At 43.8% G+C, this 20,219-nt stretch overlaps 1 protein-coding gene across 1 annotated transcript; it reads right to left on the minus strand.

Annotated features, from left to right (window-relative positions):
- Window positions 1–5,173: 5,173 nt before the first annotated feature.
- On the minus strand, window positions 5,174–20,164 carry BLMH (bleomycin hydrolase; the record flags this gene model as incomplete). Its single annotated transcript, XM_079545302.1, has 12 exons — window positions 5,174–5,325; window positions 8,594–8,663; window positions 10,498–10,615; window positions 11,006–11,073; window positions 11,170–11,328; window positions 11,818–11,973; window positions 15,431–15,523; window positions 16,608–16,696; window positions 18,335–18,476; window positions 19,132–19,241; window positions 19,748–19,948; window positions 20,152–20,164. The coding sequence occupies 12 exons, from the start codon at window positions 20,162–20,164 to the stop codon at window positions 5,174–5,176; spliced, it is 1,371 nt and encodes a 456-aa protein (XP_079401428.1).
- Window positions 20,165–20,219: the final 55 nt, after the last annotated feature.

Here is a 20,219-nt window from a genome sequence, read left to right on the forward strand (position 1 = left end):
AAAGAGCTCTTTAAGAATTTTTGCGTCACTTTAGTGAAATAAACTTTATGTTTCACCAGGGCTGCAGCTCGGTTTTCCTCCTAGAGGTGGGTGGCTCCACTTGAGCTGCTGGAAGGAGCGTGATCCAATGGAGGCAGAGGGCGAGGGGAGCGGCTCAGCGGTGCTGTGACAGCTGGAACAGGAGGTGCAGGGAGCACACATGGGGCCGAGGTGCTGCTTGCAGGTGGAGGAAGAAAGGACAGAGATGTCTGCCACCACATTAAGAGAGCTCGGAAGGAATGTTATTGCCATACATGTGTGTCATTTTAATGAGGAGATAAGAAGTTTCGTTTGAACACGGCAAGCACAAACCCTTTAAGAAGTGTTCTGGTGCATCCACGACGGGCTGCTGCTCATCCCACCACCAAACCCACCCCACTAAACCGGCATTTCTTCCCTTCTCAACTTTACATTTTGTTTCTAAAGGGCCACGGATGGCAGGTCAACGAAACAGTGCTGTAGTTTGGTGTGAAAAAGGAAGGGGAAGAAGCAGAGCGGGGACGAGGAAGAAGAGTTAACAGTTACAGCAGCAAGCGGCTGCCAGCTTGAGAGACTTGTTCCAAACAATTATATGGGGGGAAAACAGCACACAAAACTGTTAAAAATGAAAAGCACAGGGTTGTGATAAGCGCGCTCCACGTTCGGGTCCCCTTCCATAGCCGCGGTGTGTCGCTGGCACCATCTCAAGGACGGCTCCAGTACTGCAATTACAAACGTGTACAGAAACAGTTTCTTCTTTTCCATTAATTCTTGTGGCAGTGCATTAACAACGTTTCGCCAGTTAATATCGTTGCCTTAGCTATTTACTGCCCTCACACAGTGCTAGTGAGCTCATCTTGCTGCACCATACTCCTCCCTGCTGTGCTCCTTGCAATGCAAACACTTCGGGAGGTGGTAAGCTCTGCTGAGCTGCAGGGCAAATCAGCGTCCTCACCTGCAATCATCCACGATCCTCCCTGTCCTGCTGAACACAAAGACCACCACATCTCACCCCCCGAACCCCTCTTAAGATCACAGCACAGCACTGTAGGACAGGACTGTTGCTGTGCGCCAGGAGGGATGGGATGAGGCTCTGTGCCTTTTCGTACAGATTTCCATCTCACACAGCTGGGAGACTGCGACGCATGTTCACCTGTTGCCTCTTCTTGCCTCCTGCAGGGAACACCACCTCTGTGCACGCCTCAGCTCTGCTCTTTGCAAAACTGCATCTTCCTAAGGTCTTAGCACCAGAACTTTGAGGTTTCTGCGTCCCATTCTCCCACTCAGAGCACATTCTTTGAGCACCGCTGCGTGACGTCCATCAGGCAGCTGAACTGCTTTCCTCTGCTCTTAGCAGTGGCACCCAGTGAGAGCTCAACCATTTTTTGTGGGATGTACGAAGCTGTAATGTGAAAAACAGCACGTTAAGAGCACAGAACCACCCTTCATGACTTACGCTGGCCATTTGGTTCCTTCTTTTTTTGTTAATGTCTTCTGCAGCAGTGTCTGTTTGTTGTTCTTTAATTTCTTGCCAGAAGCCTGGAGCTTTTGGGGCATAACGCAAGTAACAGACCTCAGATTTCAGCTGACCCATCAGCATTATGAAACATACTCATCCCACGTGACATTTTTTTAGGTGCTGCTCTGAATTTCAGGGAATCTTTGCAAAATCCTGGTGGTTTAGGATGGGTCAGAGCATTAAATCAGACCTCACACAAGATATAACTTCAAATTCTTCTACGGCTCTCCCCAGGTAAAGCAACAGGAATTCCAGCCACCAGTAGCAGCAGAGGACTGGGAATCATCAGCAAAGTGACCTAACAACAGCAGTACCAGCTGCACCAAGAGATTAACACCAGCTCTGTGAGCACATCTCTGCTTCACCGCCAATAAGAGGATGGGAGCAATTCGCAAATAACACAAAACAAATCCTCAATTATTTATGCGTTGCTACCTTTTGCTCAGTTAGGAGCCTGATCACATTTAGAAGCTATTACTTCTGGCTTTGGGATAAAAGAAATTCTGATCGTCCTCCCTTGCTGATTTCTAAGTGAACATGCTGGGATGTCCTGGCAGCTGGGGAGCCTGGGGGGTGTTCTGTTGGCATCAGAACTGTGCTGAGAGAATTCAGAAGGGGAAATCTGATGCCAACGACCCACACACCAACACCGTACGCAGCCTCTCCCCTGGCCACTGCCTTTTTTGAGTTAGCAGTGCGCTATTTTCCTACTCCTGACTGAAACTGCTCTTGCTGGCTTTCATAACATCTGTCAATATTTTCCAAGTGTCATAGGAACTGCCTTTGAATTGCCACTGCACGGTTTTATTGGCAGAAATGGGAGGAGGAAATTATCTGCTAGCTGCCCAGTTCCACCAAACTCCAAAGGTCTTCTTAAGAGCATGCAAAGGATATAAACCAAACTGAACAGAAACAGAGGTGAAGAATTGCTCCTTGTTTCTCACTCTAACATAACATTTTGTCAGGCAGCATAACAGAACATCTTAGCTTGCATTGTGCCTTAAGCTACAGTCACAATCAGCAGCCTTGGAGCCAGTTGTTCAGCTGCCCTTGGAGCTCTCAAGACAGAAACGCTGCTCTCACTTCGACATGCCTATTTCCCTTCTTACTCCCCCTGACAGAGATCTTATAAAACAGCCAGACATGAATGCAAAACTGCTTCTGCCAGATTGGCTTTGTTTCCTATTATGTGTTTTAGACATGTGGATTTTCTGTGCTTATTTGAAGGAAAGGAAAAAAAAAAAGTACTATTGTATAAGCTGTACTGGGAAATATCTGGGTGAGGACTCCAGAGATAAGCACACACTGGACAATATCTTTAAATACTAAAATTAACAGCAAAATTGGCTTGGAAACAAGTCTTAATTTGTTAAGCTCTATCACCACCATCAGAGCTGCCACAGGCAGTTCACCAGTTAAACTCTGCAGAACAAATTAGCTCTCCTTGGTGGCTGCAGTAGTAGGTAGGTGGTGTAAGGAAGAAGTAGTGTCATGTCACAATCAGATCTTGAAAGACCAAAATACTGACCTTTCCACAGGAAGAAAAAGCCCCCAGAGCACCAGGCGTTACTCATAAGGAAAACATTGCACATAACACAGCTTCCCAAGAGGTTTGGCTTTGTTTCAGAGCCACCAGGGTTCAGCATGGAGCACAGGACTGTTTACTCACCATGATGCCATTAATGCAGCACAAGGCAGAGGCTGCACATCACAGAGCCACGAGGCACCTTGGGTCAGCCTGCCCAGCCTTTGCCAGAAGGATCCATTCCATCCACTTCTGAAACCCCTCACAAGGTCTCTAACCAACAGAGGGAGGCACTGCATCCTCAGGCAATCTGCTCCAACTCTTCTTCATTAATTTGGAGACCCTCTAATTAGGGAAACTGATTGCAAAGGTGTAGCTTTGTTATTGGATGACTTGCTAGTAGAAAAAGCAAGCTGAGAGCACATTAGTTTGTACCCTTACAGGTCCCAAGATAAAGCCTAGGATAACATGAACTGAAATTTGCTAGAAAGGACATCGAATGATGACACCACAGCACTGCAGGTACATTCCATGATCTCCAGAACAGCTCTGTTACCTTCAAAGGAACACTACAGGATCCAGCCTTTTAAACAGCATCATTCAAGGGGAGCAACAACCAACCCCACTCTGTTCCATACTGTTGCTTCCCATCCAGCCAGCACTCTTGCACACTACCAGAAATGCAAACTGCAAGTTTTATCAGCTTGGGTGACCCCCAGACAAGCCCTAACATGGATTTAGTTTAGCAGCACCATGCAGGCATGCTTTAGCTTGGTATTTTTAATATATATATGTACATACACACACATTTGTATAACTTGTGTAAGATGTATATACTTCTATAATAGCTTTCTACCTGTGTAGTTCAAACAAAAGCAAAGTCAAACCAAGATGCAGAGTACCATAGCCATAACAAACATTTATCTAGCAGCTCAGGAGCTGGCAGCCCATCACCTTGCTTACCCTCCTATTTGCTCGTGGCTAAACCCAACTCACAGCAGCACAATTGTCAGGTTACATAGACAGTCCACCATTCCAGGCATTTCAATCAATGGATTAGAACAGTGCTCATCACCAAACTATTTGAGAGCCCATAGCACATGACGCAGTGTTTATTTGTTCAGTGAGAAAAACAACTGTGTCTGCTTCAGACAACATACAGCAGCGTGTTTCCTGTCCTCATACCGGCCCACTCACATTTGTTTGTGATTTCTCCAGTTCACCAGGGCTCAAAAAAGAAACCAGAGCTGTACCAGTCACTTAAGAAACTGTTTATTCAAAAGCTTCATAGCACCATCTTGTTTTTGAAAACATCCAAATAAAATGCAGCAATTAATTGGTTTTTTTTTTCCTGTTCAGCATGACACTAACTCCAGCCATGAACATTTATGGTTGTTCTTGCTAATGTAACTGAAAAATAGCGCTCCTGTGCACACAGACATGATGGGCCTTGATATGTGTTATCCAATCCTAGCTCAGTAACTGAAGAATAAAAACAAGTGAAACTGGACACCTCAGGTTATTTTCCCCCCAGTGCTGCTGGAAGATAAGTTTTCTAAGGGTAAATAAGGTAAACCTTCTCTAAGGTTCTGCAGTTTCAGCAATATGTACCCTTGAAAACTTCCTCCTTTAAGAGAATTAAAAAGGAAAGCGTATGAAAGACCTTGGGCATTCTTTTGTGGCATAAGATAGACCACAAATGGTTAATCTGTAAGAATCTTGACATGTTTGTTCCAACACCCAGCTGTTAACACTAAAGAAAGGCCTTTGACTGTCATCTTTTCTAGGGAAAACCCTGGTCAAAACGGTTCTACTTTATTACTATGCCGATTTAAAATGGATAAAACCAAACCACCATTGACAGCACTTGTAATATACTTCACTGCAATTTTTTTTTTTCCTTCTCCCTTTTTAATTTTGCAGAGTAGCCTGTCTGAGAGCTTGAATGCAGCCAAGTAAAGCGCTATTTCCCAAAGATCCTTAACTTACTTTTCAAGAATGCGGACCACGCTGAGGGCTTGGTCACATTATCATTTGGCTATGGCTTCCAACCACTGGGTTCTCTATTGCATCTAATCTGGTTGACCGTTAAGAGGCAAATATTCTGGAGTTCACTTGGCTAAGGCCCCCATGGGGTCCCATGCAGGCAGAACAATGGGTTCTTGCTCCATCACTGCCAAGACGTCCTCTGGCACGTACTTCTTGTCCACCACCACTTCATACACGTACTCAGAGAACCAGTCGTCCGTCATGATCAGGTAACCTGGTGATGAAAACGGCTCGTTACAACAGAGAACCACCACCAACACAGTGAAACAGTCACACAAGTTTCACATCTGAACGAGCCCTTAGGGACAGGTCACACTTCCTATCTCTCAGGAGAAAGTGAACAAAATTAATTGACACTGAGGCTGAGCAGATGTATTTCGTGTGCACTAAAAGACTCTCCAAGAAAGCAGCTAGGAAAAACAAGGCCCAGAAAAACTCATTTTAATTCATCTGTTAAAATAAGCATTGGGAATGCCTCAAAAAACTTACACAGAGTAAGGTTACCTGGTTCTCTGTCTTTAGAAGTCTTCAAGATGTTGGTAAAAGAGATATTTGCCCAGGTGAATAACCAAATCATCTCTTGCTTAGGCCAAAATTTGCTGGCTTATTTGCAGTAAGAGGAGGAGGCTGCCTTCCCCAAATACAAAGGCATCCAAACCAGTTTTGCTGAACCAAATCTCAATTTTCTTCCTTAACATAATTCTTATGGACAATTTCAGTAAACAATCTTTGAAGTGAGGGGGAAAAAGTCAAATTTAGAATACCACAGGCTTTAGCAGAAAGCTATCATTGGAAAAACTATTCAAAGTGAACTGAAAATAGAGTGGCAGTGATAAAGAAAGCATTTAGAAGACAGATGAGAAGGCTTTATGTAATAAAGTTTCTCACATCCTTATATACAGTATCATCACACAATCAAATGAAACAAGAAAATGTCCAAAGAATATGGACAATAAATGCATCTATCTACACCATCTTGTTTCTAAAGCAAGAGATCAGATAATTCTCATAAATTAAAAACCCTATCAATTGTAATCCGAGGTAGCAGCCATTTTGGAAGCACTGCCAAAAGGAGCTGCTTTGATTATTCTCTCTTCAGGATATGAGTTCTTGGGACACACAAAAACCTCTCACTCCCAAGAGCCAACAAGTAATTGCACCCTGAGAGGATAATGAACTCTGTTCCGACATCCTGCATCTCAGAGCTTGACAGCGCTGATTAGGATCGCAGCGTCTGAACAAGAAGGAAACGTCAAACAGAACTTCAGAACATGCAAATAAGTGAGGGCTCTGTGAGCAGGGCTGTGCTCAGAGGCACAATGGAAGCCATTATCTGTTTCTTCATTAAAAGGAGATGTGTACTTTGCAGGCAGATCGTCTTGCTGCAACAGCACAGGACGCTGACTACAGGAGGAAGCTCCGCTCTGTATGGAGTTGGTCCCCATTTCTTTCACTTAATTCTCCAATGGAAAACATTAAAATGCAGCACTGTAGAAGCAACAGGCTGCCAGATAAGGGAGAGGTCAGCCGAGGATGAATGGTCTGAGACTTCTTGCATAACCCAGCATCTGGGCATCTGAAAAGAAAGCCCTTGCAAAGTTCCTGAAGAACTTTGTCTTCCCCGCGGGGGAGTTAAGGTACAAGATCAACAGAGCCTGCCATAATGAACTTGTGAGATTATAGATGCACACAAACAGATAAATCTGCAAAACGTCTCCCTGCGGAAGCAAGCAGTCAGTACAAGGGATGAAGGCAAAAGGAAGATGACTTTTGGCTGGAGGTACCACAGGAAAGCACTTTTTGTGCCAAAACAAACAAATGGACCCCTATCAAGTGGATGTGATAATGTGATTTAGTGTTTCCCTTTGAAGACCTCCTCCTTGCTTTGAGAGGAAGATATCCGATGGGACAAGCAGGGTTCAAAGTTTGGTAACACTGTATTATATCTTCAGAACAAAAGAATAATTAAGTTTGCCCGTCTCACTGACACAGTGCCAGCAAAACACAGAAAGGAAATATTTTACTGGGAAGTGACTTTTTTTACCTCAAAAAAAAATAAAAACAACCCACAAAACAACCAATGTTTGTCAGCAGCTCTGTTCATTCCTTGAGGAAAAGTGGATTGGATTCCAAGAAACCCTTTTACAGCAGATAGGCATGTAATTACTAAGTATTTAGGAGAGGCACTGCTAGGCTGTTCCCAGGGCTTCCCTTTCTCCAGGACTAGCAGCACCACAAGAATCCAGCTCTGCACACTCTGCAGATGCTAAGCATACAACTGAGTGCTTCCCAGATACCCAGAACACAAGTCACAGTTGTTCCAGCCCTGTGCCACGCAAGGAAAGCAGGGATCCTCTGGCATTTAGATTGCATTTACAGCAAAGCACAGGGAACCCTGTATGAAAAACACTCATTTCCTACCAAGTGTTTGTTTTCTGTTGTGAATTTAATGACAAAGTCTCTGGTGTTTTGTCACAGACTGTAATCTATCATCTTGTCCAATAGCAGAGCTAGGTCTTACTTGTATCCCCCACACCCAACTGGGCCTCAACTGGGATGTGCCAAGCTTAACATCATTCTTGACCTTTTTGTTTCTGATGTAGATTCTGGTTCTCTGTGCAGGACTTATCCAAGCACAGTTTCCCAGTAACTTGGAAGGCAGATAAGATAAAGTTCTCTGGCAGACTGACTCAGTGACATAGCAGGAGAAGCAGGACATGAACCTCCTACATCAGCTAGCATTGGATGTACAAGATGGAAAAAGCAGGGCAGGAAGAGGGGGAAGAAACCCTCTCGAGTTTCCTGTTTTGCTGTTTCAGAACAAGCTCTGCTCCAGCCGTTTAGGCTGAGCTGGCTGACTGCAGAGCTCAGCAGAGCAGTGCAGGAAAGCTGTCACACTGTCAGACCTGCTCACCCAAGGGCAGCTGAGATCAGAGCTATGCCCAGACACAGCAGAAAAGCACCCCTCCAGCCATGCCCGTGCTGAGCAGGGGAGCAACTAGAAGCAATTTCCAAGCCACTGCTCAGCTGTGACTCATGTTCTGCCCACAGTGTCTGTCCATGTGCCATGCCAAGATGGCTACAGCCCTGCAGAGCTTACCAATTCTTTCCAAATGAACAGCAAGGCAGGCTGAAACAGCCATCAAAAGGAAGGCAAGTTGATGCAGAAATCTGGTGTCAGTTGAACCGCAGGTGGATTTTTTTGGTTGCTGGTGCTTGTCATAGCAGGGAGGAACAGTGCAAGGATGCCATAGGTCATGTTTTCAGCATGGCTTTAGAAATGCAGTTAGTCAAGCTGCTACAAGCCACTTTCCTTTTTTTGCTATTAACTGGAATAATACCTGGCAATTTTCTTGTGATCAAGGGTTGCCCATACACTGCTTAGAAACTGTAACAAACCAGTCAGCCTTTCCCCTGTTCACTTCCCTATTTCCAAACATCAGGTTGAGGCTTTGTGTTCCTGTGACTATGCATTGCTTTACCTTTATTACCACGATCTTCACCCCAGGAATTTTCCACTCGCCACTTTTCAAAGCAGTCTTCTTGCCCATCCTGCAACAAAACAAGGAGATGGTGACTCAGCAGCCAAGGGCTATGAGAACTCACAGCAGCCAGCCCTTCCACATCGAAATCCAGCAGCAGCAAATCAGAGCTCTGCTACCGAAAGCCTACAGCCACCAGTGAGTTTCAGACCATGGTTTATTGCTAACGATCGGAAAAAAATCTGAAGTATTCGTATGAGGAAATGTAGCCCAGGACACAAAGTGAAGTAAATATTGTAAAGAGATGTTAAGTTACACTGAGCCAAATTCCAATTGGGAGAATCTAAGCAGCCTTCTCTATCACCACTTAGGCACTGGGGGCCTTCTGAAATACAAAATGCATCCCTTGCACGAAGGAGGAATCAGGGAAGGCATGAGGGCAATAAAGCACCTGCAGCTTTCTTCAGAACAGCATTATTAGGAGCAAACTCAAGCACACAGATCTAGCTGTTGGACAAAGTGGTACAGAAATGTTTGTGTACATTAAGGTTGTTGTTTTTAACCAAAAGGGACATTTAATCTGCATCAATGTTTAACCTTGTAGAATTGTAATGCTGTTTTTTAAATCTTCAATCCAAGCCTTCTACTGAGCAGTAAATCCACAGCAGCATTATATTTTATTTATCAAAGCTCCTTTAGATTAAGCTCAGGTTTAATATTAGAAAGCATGTTCAAAGTGGAAATGAAGCAAAAGTAGATTATTCTTCAAACAAAGGACAGTAATTTCACGTAAATGATCATTTCATAATAGGCAGCATCCACAGTGATCTCAAACATCTTTTTAAGGAAATGAGGTCATGTTTTACACAGCTATACACTTAGGCACGTGAAAGTACAAACTTGGAAATATAGACCATAAACTGTAACCTCCAGTGGAAGTGCAGCAAGTGACTGGAGACGTACAAGATTGAGTCACGAGTAGACAAATAGGTTTTGAACATGAGTAATGTATCTTGAAGATGCATTCATGCACAAGAAGTGTTAGGAACTCAGAATGCAGAACACAGAAATTTGTACTGGATTGGAAAAAGCTGCTGAAAGATTCCTATGACTCAGCAGTCTGTCGAGTCCTCAGACTGCAGAGCTCAAGCTAACAGTTCCATGCAAGCTGCTGCTTCTCAAGCCAAGGTCATGTTGGACAGGAAAAGATCTCTTCAAAGCAACTTTAATAATAATGACAACTTCTGGAAATAATGGAAAGCATCAAAGCTGCAGATAACTCTACGCTGGAGTATGAAATTCCCATTTCATACATTCTATATCTGCTCCTGGCAGCACTTAGCTAGGGATTCATCTCAACGTGCTTCTGCCAGAGATATTTGTGACACTGTATTCCCCCTCTAACTACAAGTAGGCCAGAGAGGTCACATGCCAATGAATGGCAGAAGGTTAAGACTGCTGCAAAGTGCCTCCTACTGGCTGCTCCAGCATCTCTCCCTTGTAAAAGGTGCGTTAGACTAACCCATGCAGTGGGATAGGGTGGAAAATGCTTGCCACTTGATTTCCTGCTCAAAGTACCTCAGAATCTGTATTTAAAACCAGCTAAAGATGGTTGGTATCTCAGAAACTGAAGCAAACTTTTCCCTCTTCTCCAATTGGAGTTTGTGGACAGAAGGAAAGAAATCCTTAACTCATCTAAAATTCTTCCATTCTTAAGTATCTGTAATTGTGAACACAAGGCAAATAAGGAAACAGACAACCTAGGCCTTGCGTGCAGGGTGTTGCCAACATGCAGAGCCCTAGCAGAACAGCTTATACACTGAGTGAGCCCAGAACACAAACAATCTGCTCAAATACTCAAATACATCTGTGCAGACGTCAGAGTTTCAGGAGGCAGACTCTACCTTCTCCGAGACAGCTGTCAGCACCATGGCATGGGTCATCATGGAGTCTCCAAAGATCAACCGTTCTGCCTTGTTCATGTTCTTGACAGAGACACCAAACACCAGCTCGTGGTTAAATCTATTTGAAAGCCACATACACTGCATTACAAAGGATGCATGGAGGATTCTCCCCAACATAACACAGAACCAGCAGACAGGCCAACAAGTTCTTCTAATCTCACTGTCAGGATAAATGCAAAAGACCGATGCCTTTAGGAGTTTTTCTCACCAGATTCTAAGCAATTCAAACGGGTAAAAAATATCCAAATCCTTTAAAGATGTGCTACAAGGAATAGAGATTTTAGCTAAATGTAGGAAAAAGCACATTCCTGTTGCTTGAGTTACTTAAATACACTTCTTTTAGGTATACTTAACCAAAAATATGTACAACTTGGGTTTTTTAGGCAGACAAGGCATTATGTCCTAGCCAAGTATCCACAATGACATTCTGTTTTGCTTTTCTACTTACATATTCAAGTCATTGATTCCCAGCTTGCCATAGAAGTGCTTTGCAACATCACAGCCAAACCACACAGCCTACAAATAGAAGGAAGAGTCACATCTAGGCCACATTCCAGTGAGTTTTACATTGCAAGAGTTGCACCATGTCGTTCACCAAAAGAAAACCCAAACCTCTCCATCCTTAATAGACGTTGCAGCCAATTTTTTCAAGACATCAATAGGCTGGTTGTTATAGAGAGTCTTCCTCCCTCCTGCCATGTTGCCCAGGTACTCCACGGTGTACAGCTGGCAGTATGGGTTCTGAGGTCGAGGATCATTCACTAGACACACCTGCCAAGAAACAAGATGTAATAAACTAAGATGCAACTCAAGTGTGATCTTTGGGAAGTGAATCCAGGCAGATCTCAGACAATTGCTTTTGTCCAGTCTAGCAGTCTGCCCCATCAGCTGAGCAGCAGCTGGCTGAAATACCAGCTTGCTTCTTTTTATTTTAGTTTTACAAAGTTCGCCTCCAGCTGTGGCACAGGAAAATGTTACTGTAAATGTTATTCCTATTTTCTAATAGCTGCCTTAGAACTTGTTATGATTGATTCAGTCACTTCCTATATTGCACTGAAGTGCAATATCACAGCTAACCGAAGAGCACATCAGAAGAGAATGGGAAATAAACACTGAGCAGTCTGAACTGGGGGAGCTGAAACTGTCCTGCATGGTGTCATTACAAGCGCAGACAGCACACTCACAACAGGGGAAAATAAGTTGCAGGCAGTTTAGCCATGAAAAGGTCTTTGCAAACCACAGCCATGCCACATCACCGACCTTGTCCTCCATGTTGAAATAAGGCTTCACGTGCTCGTTGTAGAACTGCACTGGTGTCAGAGGACCAAATTTGTGATAGTTCTTCTCCTTATCCCGGAACTCCCAGCAGAAGGTCTCTGGGGGGTTGCCCAGGCAGGTACTCACTATTCTGAACACCTGCAGGGAGAGACAAACATCTGTGAATGTGCAGAAACATGTAGGTTCTGCCCCTCCTACCACAGCAACGCCGCTGAAGGATTTCTCCACGAGAAAACCTATTGGAAAAATGAAATCTTAGCTTTCACCTCAAAAGCACGCCAATAAGTGCACACACATCAATGATTTGCATCCAGTTTTGCAGACTAGATGTTGCAATACTTCAAGAACCTGAATCAATCTACAGGGAACCAACAAATTGAACGTACACTCCAGGTTATCCTAGGAATGAAGCAGACAAATCGAAAGCCAGCTCACTGCCCAGTCTCATTCTGATATCAGTAAGTCATTCTGAAGCTTCTCTGTAAGGAAATCTTCCCAGTGCAGGAGAGATCTGTTTCTAGAAAAGCTTAAACACTCTGCATTACTCTTTGTAAAGTGATTTGCCACATGCAGAGAGAAACCAGACCTTCCAACGCACACAAAGCAATTGATCCCAGTGTTTCCAATACTAATCCTTTTTTTCCCCCATGGATCTCTTTTTTCATTTGGATTTCAGCAATGGGCTTTTGTCTCTTTCCAAAATCCTAGAACAATTTTCTCATCTGCTTTAATACATTTAACAACGCCTCCATTTAGGGTGAAGCTGACAGGTTATGCAACTTCACTGGAGATCCCCATCCCCTGGCTGCAGCTGACAGATTTCTACTGCCTTTCTTTTACCACAAGGAGGTGGAGATTTCAAGTTGTCAGCCTCCCTTTAAATCAGGCTATGAAACAGTGCTTTCTCACAGAGCTTGTAAGGCATGCTGACTCGTAGGCAGCAACCAGATGGCTGTCTCTGGGTATATTTAGTAGGACTTACCACAGACAACATGGGGACAATGCAATCATATTTAAACAGGCTTAAATGTTTTATTGCAGCTGAAACTAGTTCCCTTCACCTCTGTTCATCCATGTCATCAGCACAAGTCTTTTCCTCGCAAAGAACCAACAGTGTTTAAAATAAGAGAAGGGTCATCAGATCCAAGCTGTACTTTCCGCACTAGGATCCAACGGCTGTGGTTCGTGCCACCTTCCCCAGGCTGCCTGTCTTCACATTCCACCCTCACCAGCTTCCACAGGACTGGAGACAAAGCCTTTCCCAGAGCTACTTCTTTCTGGAGCTTTTTTCCTTTTTTCCTTTTCATTTTAACCTGCATTAAATCTACACTGACTCCATGCCTTTATACTGCAAGTCGTTTTTCATGTGAAACTACATGCAATCTCAGTTTTTAACAGGTTTTGTGCTCCTTTTTAGTTCTGTGTTCTGATGATGCATACAATAATAAAAAAAAAAGCCCAGAGAGAAGCAGAGGGCTTTCTATATTTTAAGCACTTCGTGTTGAGGGCAAAGCGGGTGCAAATTTCAGGCTCAGCAGCATCCACTACTTGGCTGTGTACAAGATGCAAATAGGGTTGCTCTTGCTCCAAGCACTTTAAGGAAAACAAGTGAATAGAGTAATTATGGATTGAAATAAGGGTGTGGGCTTATGTTTTGCTGGAGGAACTCATTTATTTCTCAATAAATATGTTAAGGAGGGAATGTTAATCCCTAAACAACTGTAAATATGTATTTTTGCACACGCTGCACAGAAGGTAGAGTTTGCTGTGGATACACCACATGGCCTCAGCTAACCCCAAGTGGTGAAGATGAGGTCAGGAAAACAAATCAAGAGGGATTTCTAAAAGGAGAGCAAAAAGCAAGAGAGCTCGAGGCAGAGGAAGGAAAGTGATGGAGGCACAAGTCTCAAATTAACATTGGCAGCTGTGCCTGGGAACGACCTCCCTCCCTTGTTTTTTCCACCACACCCTCTAGGGGACAACCCTCGATATCTCATGGACTTCCTCTACCAGCAGGAGACTGATTTAAATTGAAAGGTGACTGGTATGACTGTGGCAACAAGGAGAACCAAGATAAGGCAGAGATGTATTGAACCGTGCTAAAAAAACACAACACCAACCACACAAATAACAGCGAGCAAGGAAAGGATGCTGCAGATAACGAAGAGTCTACAGAGGCAAACTGCAAAGGAAGAAGAAGTCAATCACAGGCACGGAGCTGATCTCAACTTCTGGCCTGCTGTGCTCTACTTTGATAAGGAGAATGTTTATACAGCTCTGGAGTGAGTATTTAATCCTATGTTCCAGTACCACTGCCCAGTTTCAGCTCGTGCTGCCTTCCAGCAGAAGCGAGCTAAGATTTGATATGCAAATAAAGCTTCACAAAGGCAAGTTCTGCTTTGCCACATACAAAAACACACAGCCAGCTTCACGCATGTAAACATTTGTTGTCTCACACTTCTCATGCCAGCATTCTTAAAATGCACACCAGAGCACCTGCACACTCCAGCTACAATTTACTAAAGTAAATCCACTTGAGTTGTGCAATACTGCTGCTACTGCCACAGGAAGTATTGTGTTAACTACAGATAAACAAACATCACCTTATTACAAAACAAATTATAATCTGTTAATGAGCCTCTGCCAGTTCCAAGATCCCTTATCAGAGGGCAAGAGGCCCTCAGCAAATGAAGGGACTTCCTACAGAGAACTGTACATCACTGCCCTGGAAGATGAACAGGGCAGCCCTGGGAAGCTCCATCACCTGCTGTACATTTCTTGAGACACCTAAGGACAGACATTGAAACCACTGCAGTATGTTTGAGAAACAAATGGAGACTTCATTTTTTGTTTTTTAACGCGTTTGGTCAAATACATCAACGCTCGGAACACTTACCATTAATTTGGGCTATTTAAAAATCAAGTAGAAGGACTGAAGGACAAATGACACGTGTCACATTCATGTGAGCAGATGTAGAGGCAGGGAGCTCGTGGGTGACACACAGACATCAGCACTACAGACTCCCGTCAATTTAAAGTTAATTAACACAGACAAAAGCAGAAGCTGTGGTTCCTCCCTCTGCTGCCCCCCAGCAACAGATCACAGCTGGGTTCAGCCCTGTTTAGCTCACATCTTTACCACAACGCAGTGCCTGTTGCTGTTCTTTCCTGCTCTCTTGTGGAGGATCTCTGCAACAACACGTGTGCTGTCGGATTCTCAACTCAGAACTGTCAGAATGCGATTTTCAACCTGCCTCTTTGCTACTATTTAGAAAAGCCTGGTAGGGCATTGTTTTGATCACCATTCATATTTTTTTTTAATTGTGTGACATTTGATTTTTCACAGAAATGGATACATCTTCCTGAACTAAGTTCCAGTCTACCATACATAAATAGCATTTGTCTGGAAATACAAAAACTGAGTAAGTAGCAAGCAAATAGAAAAGAGATGAAAACCTCTAAGTGTTCTGCCATACAAAACACCCCTAGCTGGGCAAATACAGGTACTTGTTTTGCTTTATCCTGATATCTACAGATCAGTTTGACCAAGAAACCTCCTTCTGCTCTGGTCTCCCCTTTATCACACTGCTTTTACCTCTTCTATCATGGTGTCCATTGCAGCACAAAGTTCTTCCTTATTTGTTCCAGTTGCCACCATGTTCCTCAGCCGCAAACAGTACTCTCTCATCTGTTTAAGGAGAAGGTCATTATATTTTAAGGTTGTGAAAGGTGCTGCCAAATCAGTCTTCAGGACTTCCAACCATCCAGGTTGTAACAAGCACCCATTTTACCCTTCATAACATTTTCAAAAGTAAAAAAATCCACTTTAGAATGTCTTGTTAGATATTGAGTCTTTAAAATCAAGATTCTCATTTACATATAAGAAAACAGCACAGAAAAAAAAAAATCTACAAGCACCTGCAATTCAATGAGTATTTTCTAACTATTCTGAAGCTTAAGCCATCAGCTTCTCTTAAGGCTTGGCTCCCCTTGGTTCTGTAACATAACTAGTGCTGCAACATTCAAACTCATGGCCACCTCTGACTCACAGAGCAGACTGCCTCCGTACTGTAAAATTAATTCTGCAATTCTAATGCATAATTAATATCTTGGCTGATAAAATAATGGAGCACTTCCCCACTGCATACAGAATTGCAGTAAGAGCAGCACATGCCTCCATTACTGTCATCATCCATAAGGCAGAGAAGCAGTGACAGGAGCTCCCTCAAGACCAGCTGGTCTGCAGCACTGAAGAGAACAACATCAGCACCACCATTACGCCTAGGCTCACAGCAGCAGATTTTGCATTATGTATTTCCAAAGGCACTTTCCTCTTAGCATATTCCTTATGAACTGGAATAATCAAAGCCCATTATAAAAATGCAGTTGAAGCTTTTCCATCTAGTCATAGTTACCTGGCCACCTACACTACCAACCTCCTGATTAATTCACTTCTGTAGTTTAGGATTCAAGCTACAACCACAAATCAAGCGGGAGCTTTTCAGAGATTTGATCATTAGGAACAATTGCTACTAAAGTTACGTGATGTTCTCAAGGTACTGAAGCCTGACAATGGCCATCTTCTTCCATAAACACATTTTCCTGCTTCATATTTCAAGGTTAACTGCTATGAGTTCAGGCTGCCTTTTGAATAAAACGAGTTCAGTTTCTGAGATGCACTTAAAACTTCAGCCAATGAAAAGAAATGAAAGAATACCTGAAGCAGGGTCATTCCCACCCTTCTTTAATCGTAACATATAAGCCACTTTTACCTTATGATTCAAGATCTCATTCATCCTTCTAGTAGCCTCTGTGGTATGAGATTCAGGAAAGTATTTCTTGGGAACAACACCATACTTTTCTGAAAGAAATTAAGTTGAGGGTTAGCAATCAGTGCTGGAATGGGATCACTGAGAGGCTTGATTCATTCCATCTGACACTAAGCTCTCCCAGACTGATCAGTGCTTCTGAAGAAGCTCTTTCTCATTAGAAAAAGTTCACATGAAAATGAAGATCCTGAAAAATCTTTCAGAAAAACTGAACTCACGAATCATTCCATGTATTTGGTCTAAGTTTAAGTAAGTTTAAGATTTCCCACTCTCCTTCACTCAACATTGATAAAGCATCAGCAGTAACCATTTCCTACATCTCAGTACCAAACATCACTCCACTCAAGGTTCTGGATGTAACAGCAGCAGCCAGAAGTTCTCTCTACCTTGTTTAAGTGTTTGTAACAGTGAAAAAAGTTACCCCAGGCTTCAAAGAAACAATTTTCTTTTGTGATTCTAAACTTACATTATTGGCTTGTTACCTTACAGAGGCCTTCAATTGCATTATCATACAAATTAAAGCAGATGCTAGTCTAATTCAAACACCAGCACTAAGGGTGACGATGCTCCCTAAATTGCACCTTTGTAAGACCAGCACTGCCACATTCCATATAATTTCCCTCTCACCAATCTTTACATCTCCTTTCTTCAGGCTGCAACTCAGGGCAGCTTTGCTTCTGCCTTGAAGACACACCCTGGTCTAACAAAGTCTCTTCTTTGCCTTGTGCACTACGACTGCATGCATGGACACAAAGGCAACAACATCGAGTTGAGACTGAAGTAAAAGGGGACTGAAACCTACTACTGAATTGACAAGTGGGGTATCTAATTATCTGCTGATTTTGAGCTTCTATCAGAAGCAGCAACATGCAAAAATAAAGATCCTAGAGAAGATTTAAGCCTAATGCTTAGAAGATACAATAAGATCCTTGATTGAAGAAGGCAGCCACTAAGTGTCATGCCTTTTAATGAACTTCCAGGTCTCATACTCAATTTCTAACTACTACAGATTGTCAGAGTAAGGAATCTTGAACACATCAATCATTGAGGCATGCTACAAGCTCTTCCTGCATGCCTCACATCTGGGGATTGAGTACACAGAACAAGAAAACCCATCTTCATGGAAGTTCATATCCCTTTTCTCCCTGTGCTAACAACAGAAAGGTGATGGTTACTGGAAAGGAAGCGTGATTAGAAAATAGGTTAGCTGCTTTTTCACATGGTGTATCAGAAGATTAAAGAAAGCAAAGCTGGAAATCAGTGACTAAGTCCAACAGAACTTACACAATTCTCCAGACTTCATTTCACCTGCAGTGTTTTCCATTAAATTCCATTTTCCATAAATTTCCATTAGCAGAATGCTCTGAGACAGACAACAACTTACTTTCAGGCATAAAAGCATAGAAGATGTAGTAAGCCTTACGCTCAGAGCCAACTTGTTACTCCTCATATTTACCTCAGTCATTTCAGGCTGGTTTTGGACAGGTTACAGTGAAAAGTATAAGCAAACCTCTACTTGAAGTCTTCTGCAGTGCCAGCTACTCTATGACCTAGGAGATCCTACACTGTAGTATCAAGTATAGCATCAAACATTGAGTGAAAGGAAACGATTTTGGATCATCTCCCAAATCAGTGCACAATTTAGGACTCCCAGCACCCAATTCCCTTACCTATAATGTTAACCAACATATCCCACTGGCCTCCATCATTTGTGGGGTTACTGAGCAGGAATTGCACCAGCCTTCCATCTATGGGTTCCTTTTTCTGAGCTGTTTCCACAAAGGCATTTAGAAAGTAGTAACAACGTTCAACCTACAATGAACAGACAGGACAAATCTCTGTGTGATACACGCATGGACTCGTTCCCATTCAGTATTCAGTTCTTTGGAGCTAGATGAAACCATCTGCTCATCCACTAACATGCTTGTTTTCCCTCTCCCATCCCAGGTCTTAACCAAAAGCTTATTTCTAGTGCAGACCATGTATTTACAAGTGAGTTAGTACAGAGCTCGAGGGCAGAGGAAACAGGAAATGTGAAACAAGTTATATAATGAAGCCTGGCACAAACAAGTGCTAGGTTTTCTCAATTTCCCTTCAGGAAAAAAGCAAACAGCTCCTAGATCAGTAGGTGGCAAGCACGACTGAAAGAGAGCTCCACAGAAAATTACAGTCAGGCTTAGGCTTCCCGCTGGGCCTACCATAAATAACTTTTAAAATACTCAGAACACTTGAAAGACTTTTACTACTTCAGAACATTAACATCTTGATGACTTCCTCCTCAAGCCACAAGTCTCACTTCGCCCAATCTTAATTTCAAATATATATTTAAAAATTGTTGGTGGTTCTTTGCACTCACATTTTCTATCTGGATTGTTCAGAGAGCCCAGCTTAAGAAAAACTCTGCCCCACTACTAAGACTCAACTGTATAAGCATTCCTAGCACAGTCTGTGGCCTGCAGTACTGTACCTTGTCCCAAAAAAAGAGATATGACTGGCTGAATTCAAACTCTTCAATGTTGTACTTCTTCATGAAGGGAAGACGCATTGCATTGAGGCAGGAAAAGATCCAACATCTCCCTGAGGTCAAAGAAACAAGAATTAAACTGCAACACTTGTATTCAGAGCTATGTAAGGGCTTAGAGCAACACCATGAATTTTGCATTCCATCTTAAGCATTTGGACCAGTGCCCTGGCCAGCACTGTAGGTTACTGAATAACCAGTGAGTTCAGAAGTCCTGGATGGACTTGATGATCTTAGTGGTCTTTTCCAACCTTAATGATTCTATGCTCCTATGAACCATGCATGCAGGTCTCTCAACTGCTTCCATCTTGCTCTTTACAGAAGGAAAAGAGGACCAGAAGGCAGATATCACCCTGCTGCAGGGATTTCATGTCAGATCACCCACAGAACTTTCAGCAGCTGCTCTCAGAACTCACTGCCACCAGAATCCCTCCTAGAGCCCGGCAGTGAGCCCACCCTGCCATGCCCAACCCTGAACAAAGCTCCTCTTGATCTGAGACCCCCAGCAGAGATTCCTACACCCAGAGGGAGGTAACCAACCACCCCAGGTGCCCCCACTTACCAGAATTCTTCTGGTTGGTGACAGGCTTGCCCTCGGCGGGCACGGCGTGTTGGAAGACCTGTATGGTGTCCTGCACCACCTGCCGCTGCAGACAAACCTCCAGCGGGTCGCTGCAGGTCGCCACGTTCTGGGCCAGCAGGAACTGCGGCTCGGCCCGCAGCCGCCGGGTGAAGGCCGCGGCCTTCTCGGTGCTGAGCCCTGCTGCAGGGGATAGGAGGGGGGAAGGGGAAGGCAGCATAAGCGCCCCGCAGCGGGATACAAGACGACCCCAGGCCCAGAGCCCCTCGCGGGCTTTCATCACAGAGACCCCACCCCAGAGATAAGCCTCCCCCTTCCCAGGCCCACCGCCATGGTGAGCCCACCCCCCGTGGACGAGGCCCCCCACACGTGCGCCCGCCCCTCACCATGGGCATTCATGGTGCCGGAAAGCGGAGCGCCGCACAACAGCCGAACCCTCCCAACGGGTCGCGCG

Source organism: Tetrao urogallus, assembly GCF_951394365.1.
Source record: "Tetrao urogallus genome assembly, chromosome: 20".
Taxonomy (NCBI): Eukaryota; Metazoa; Chordata; class Aves; order Galliformes; family Phasianidae; genus Tetrao; species Tetrao urogallus.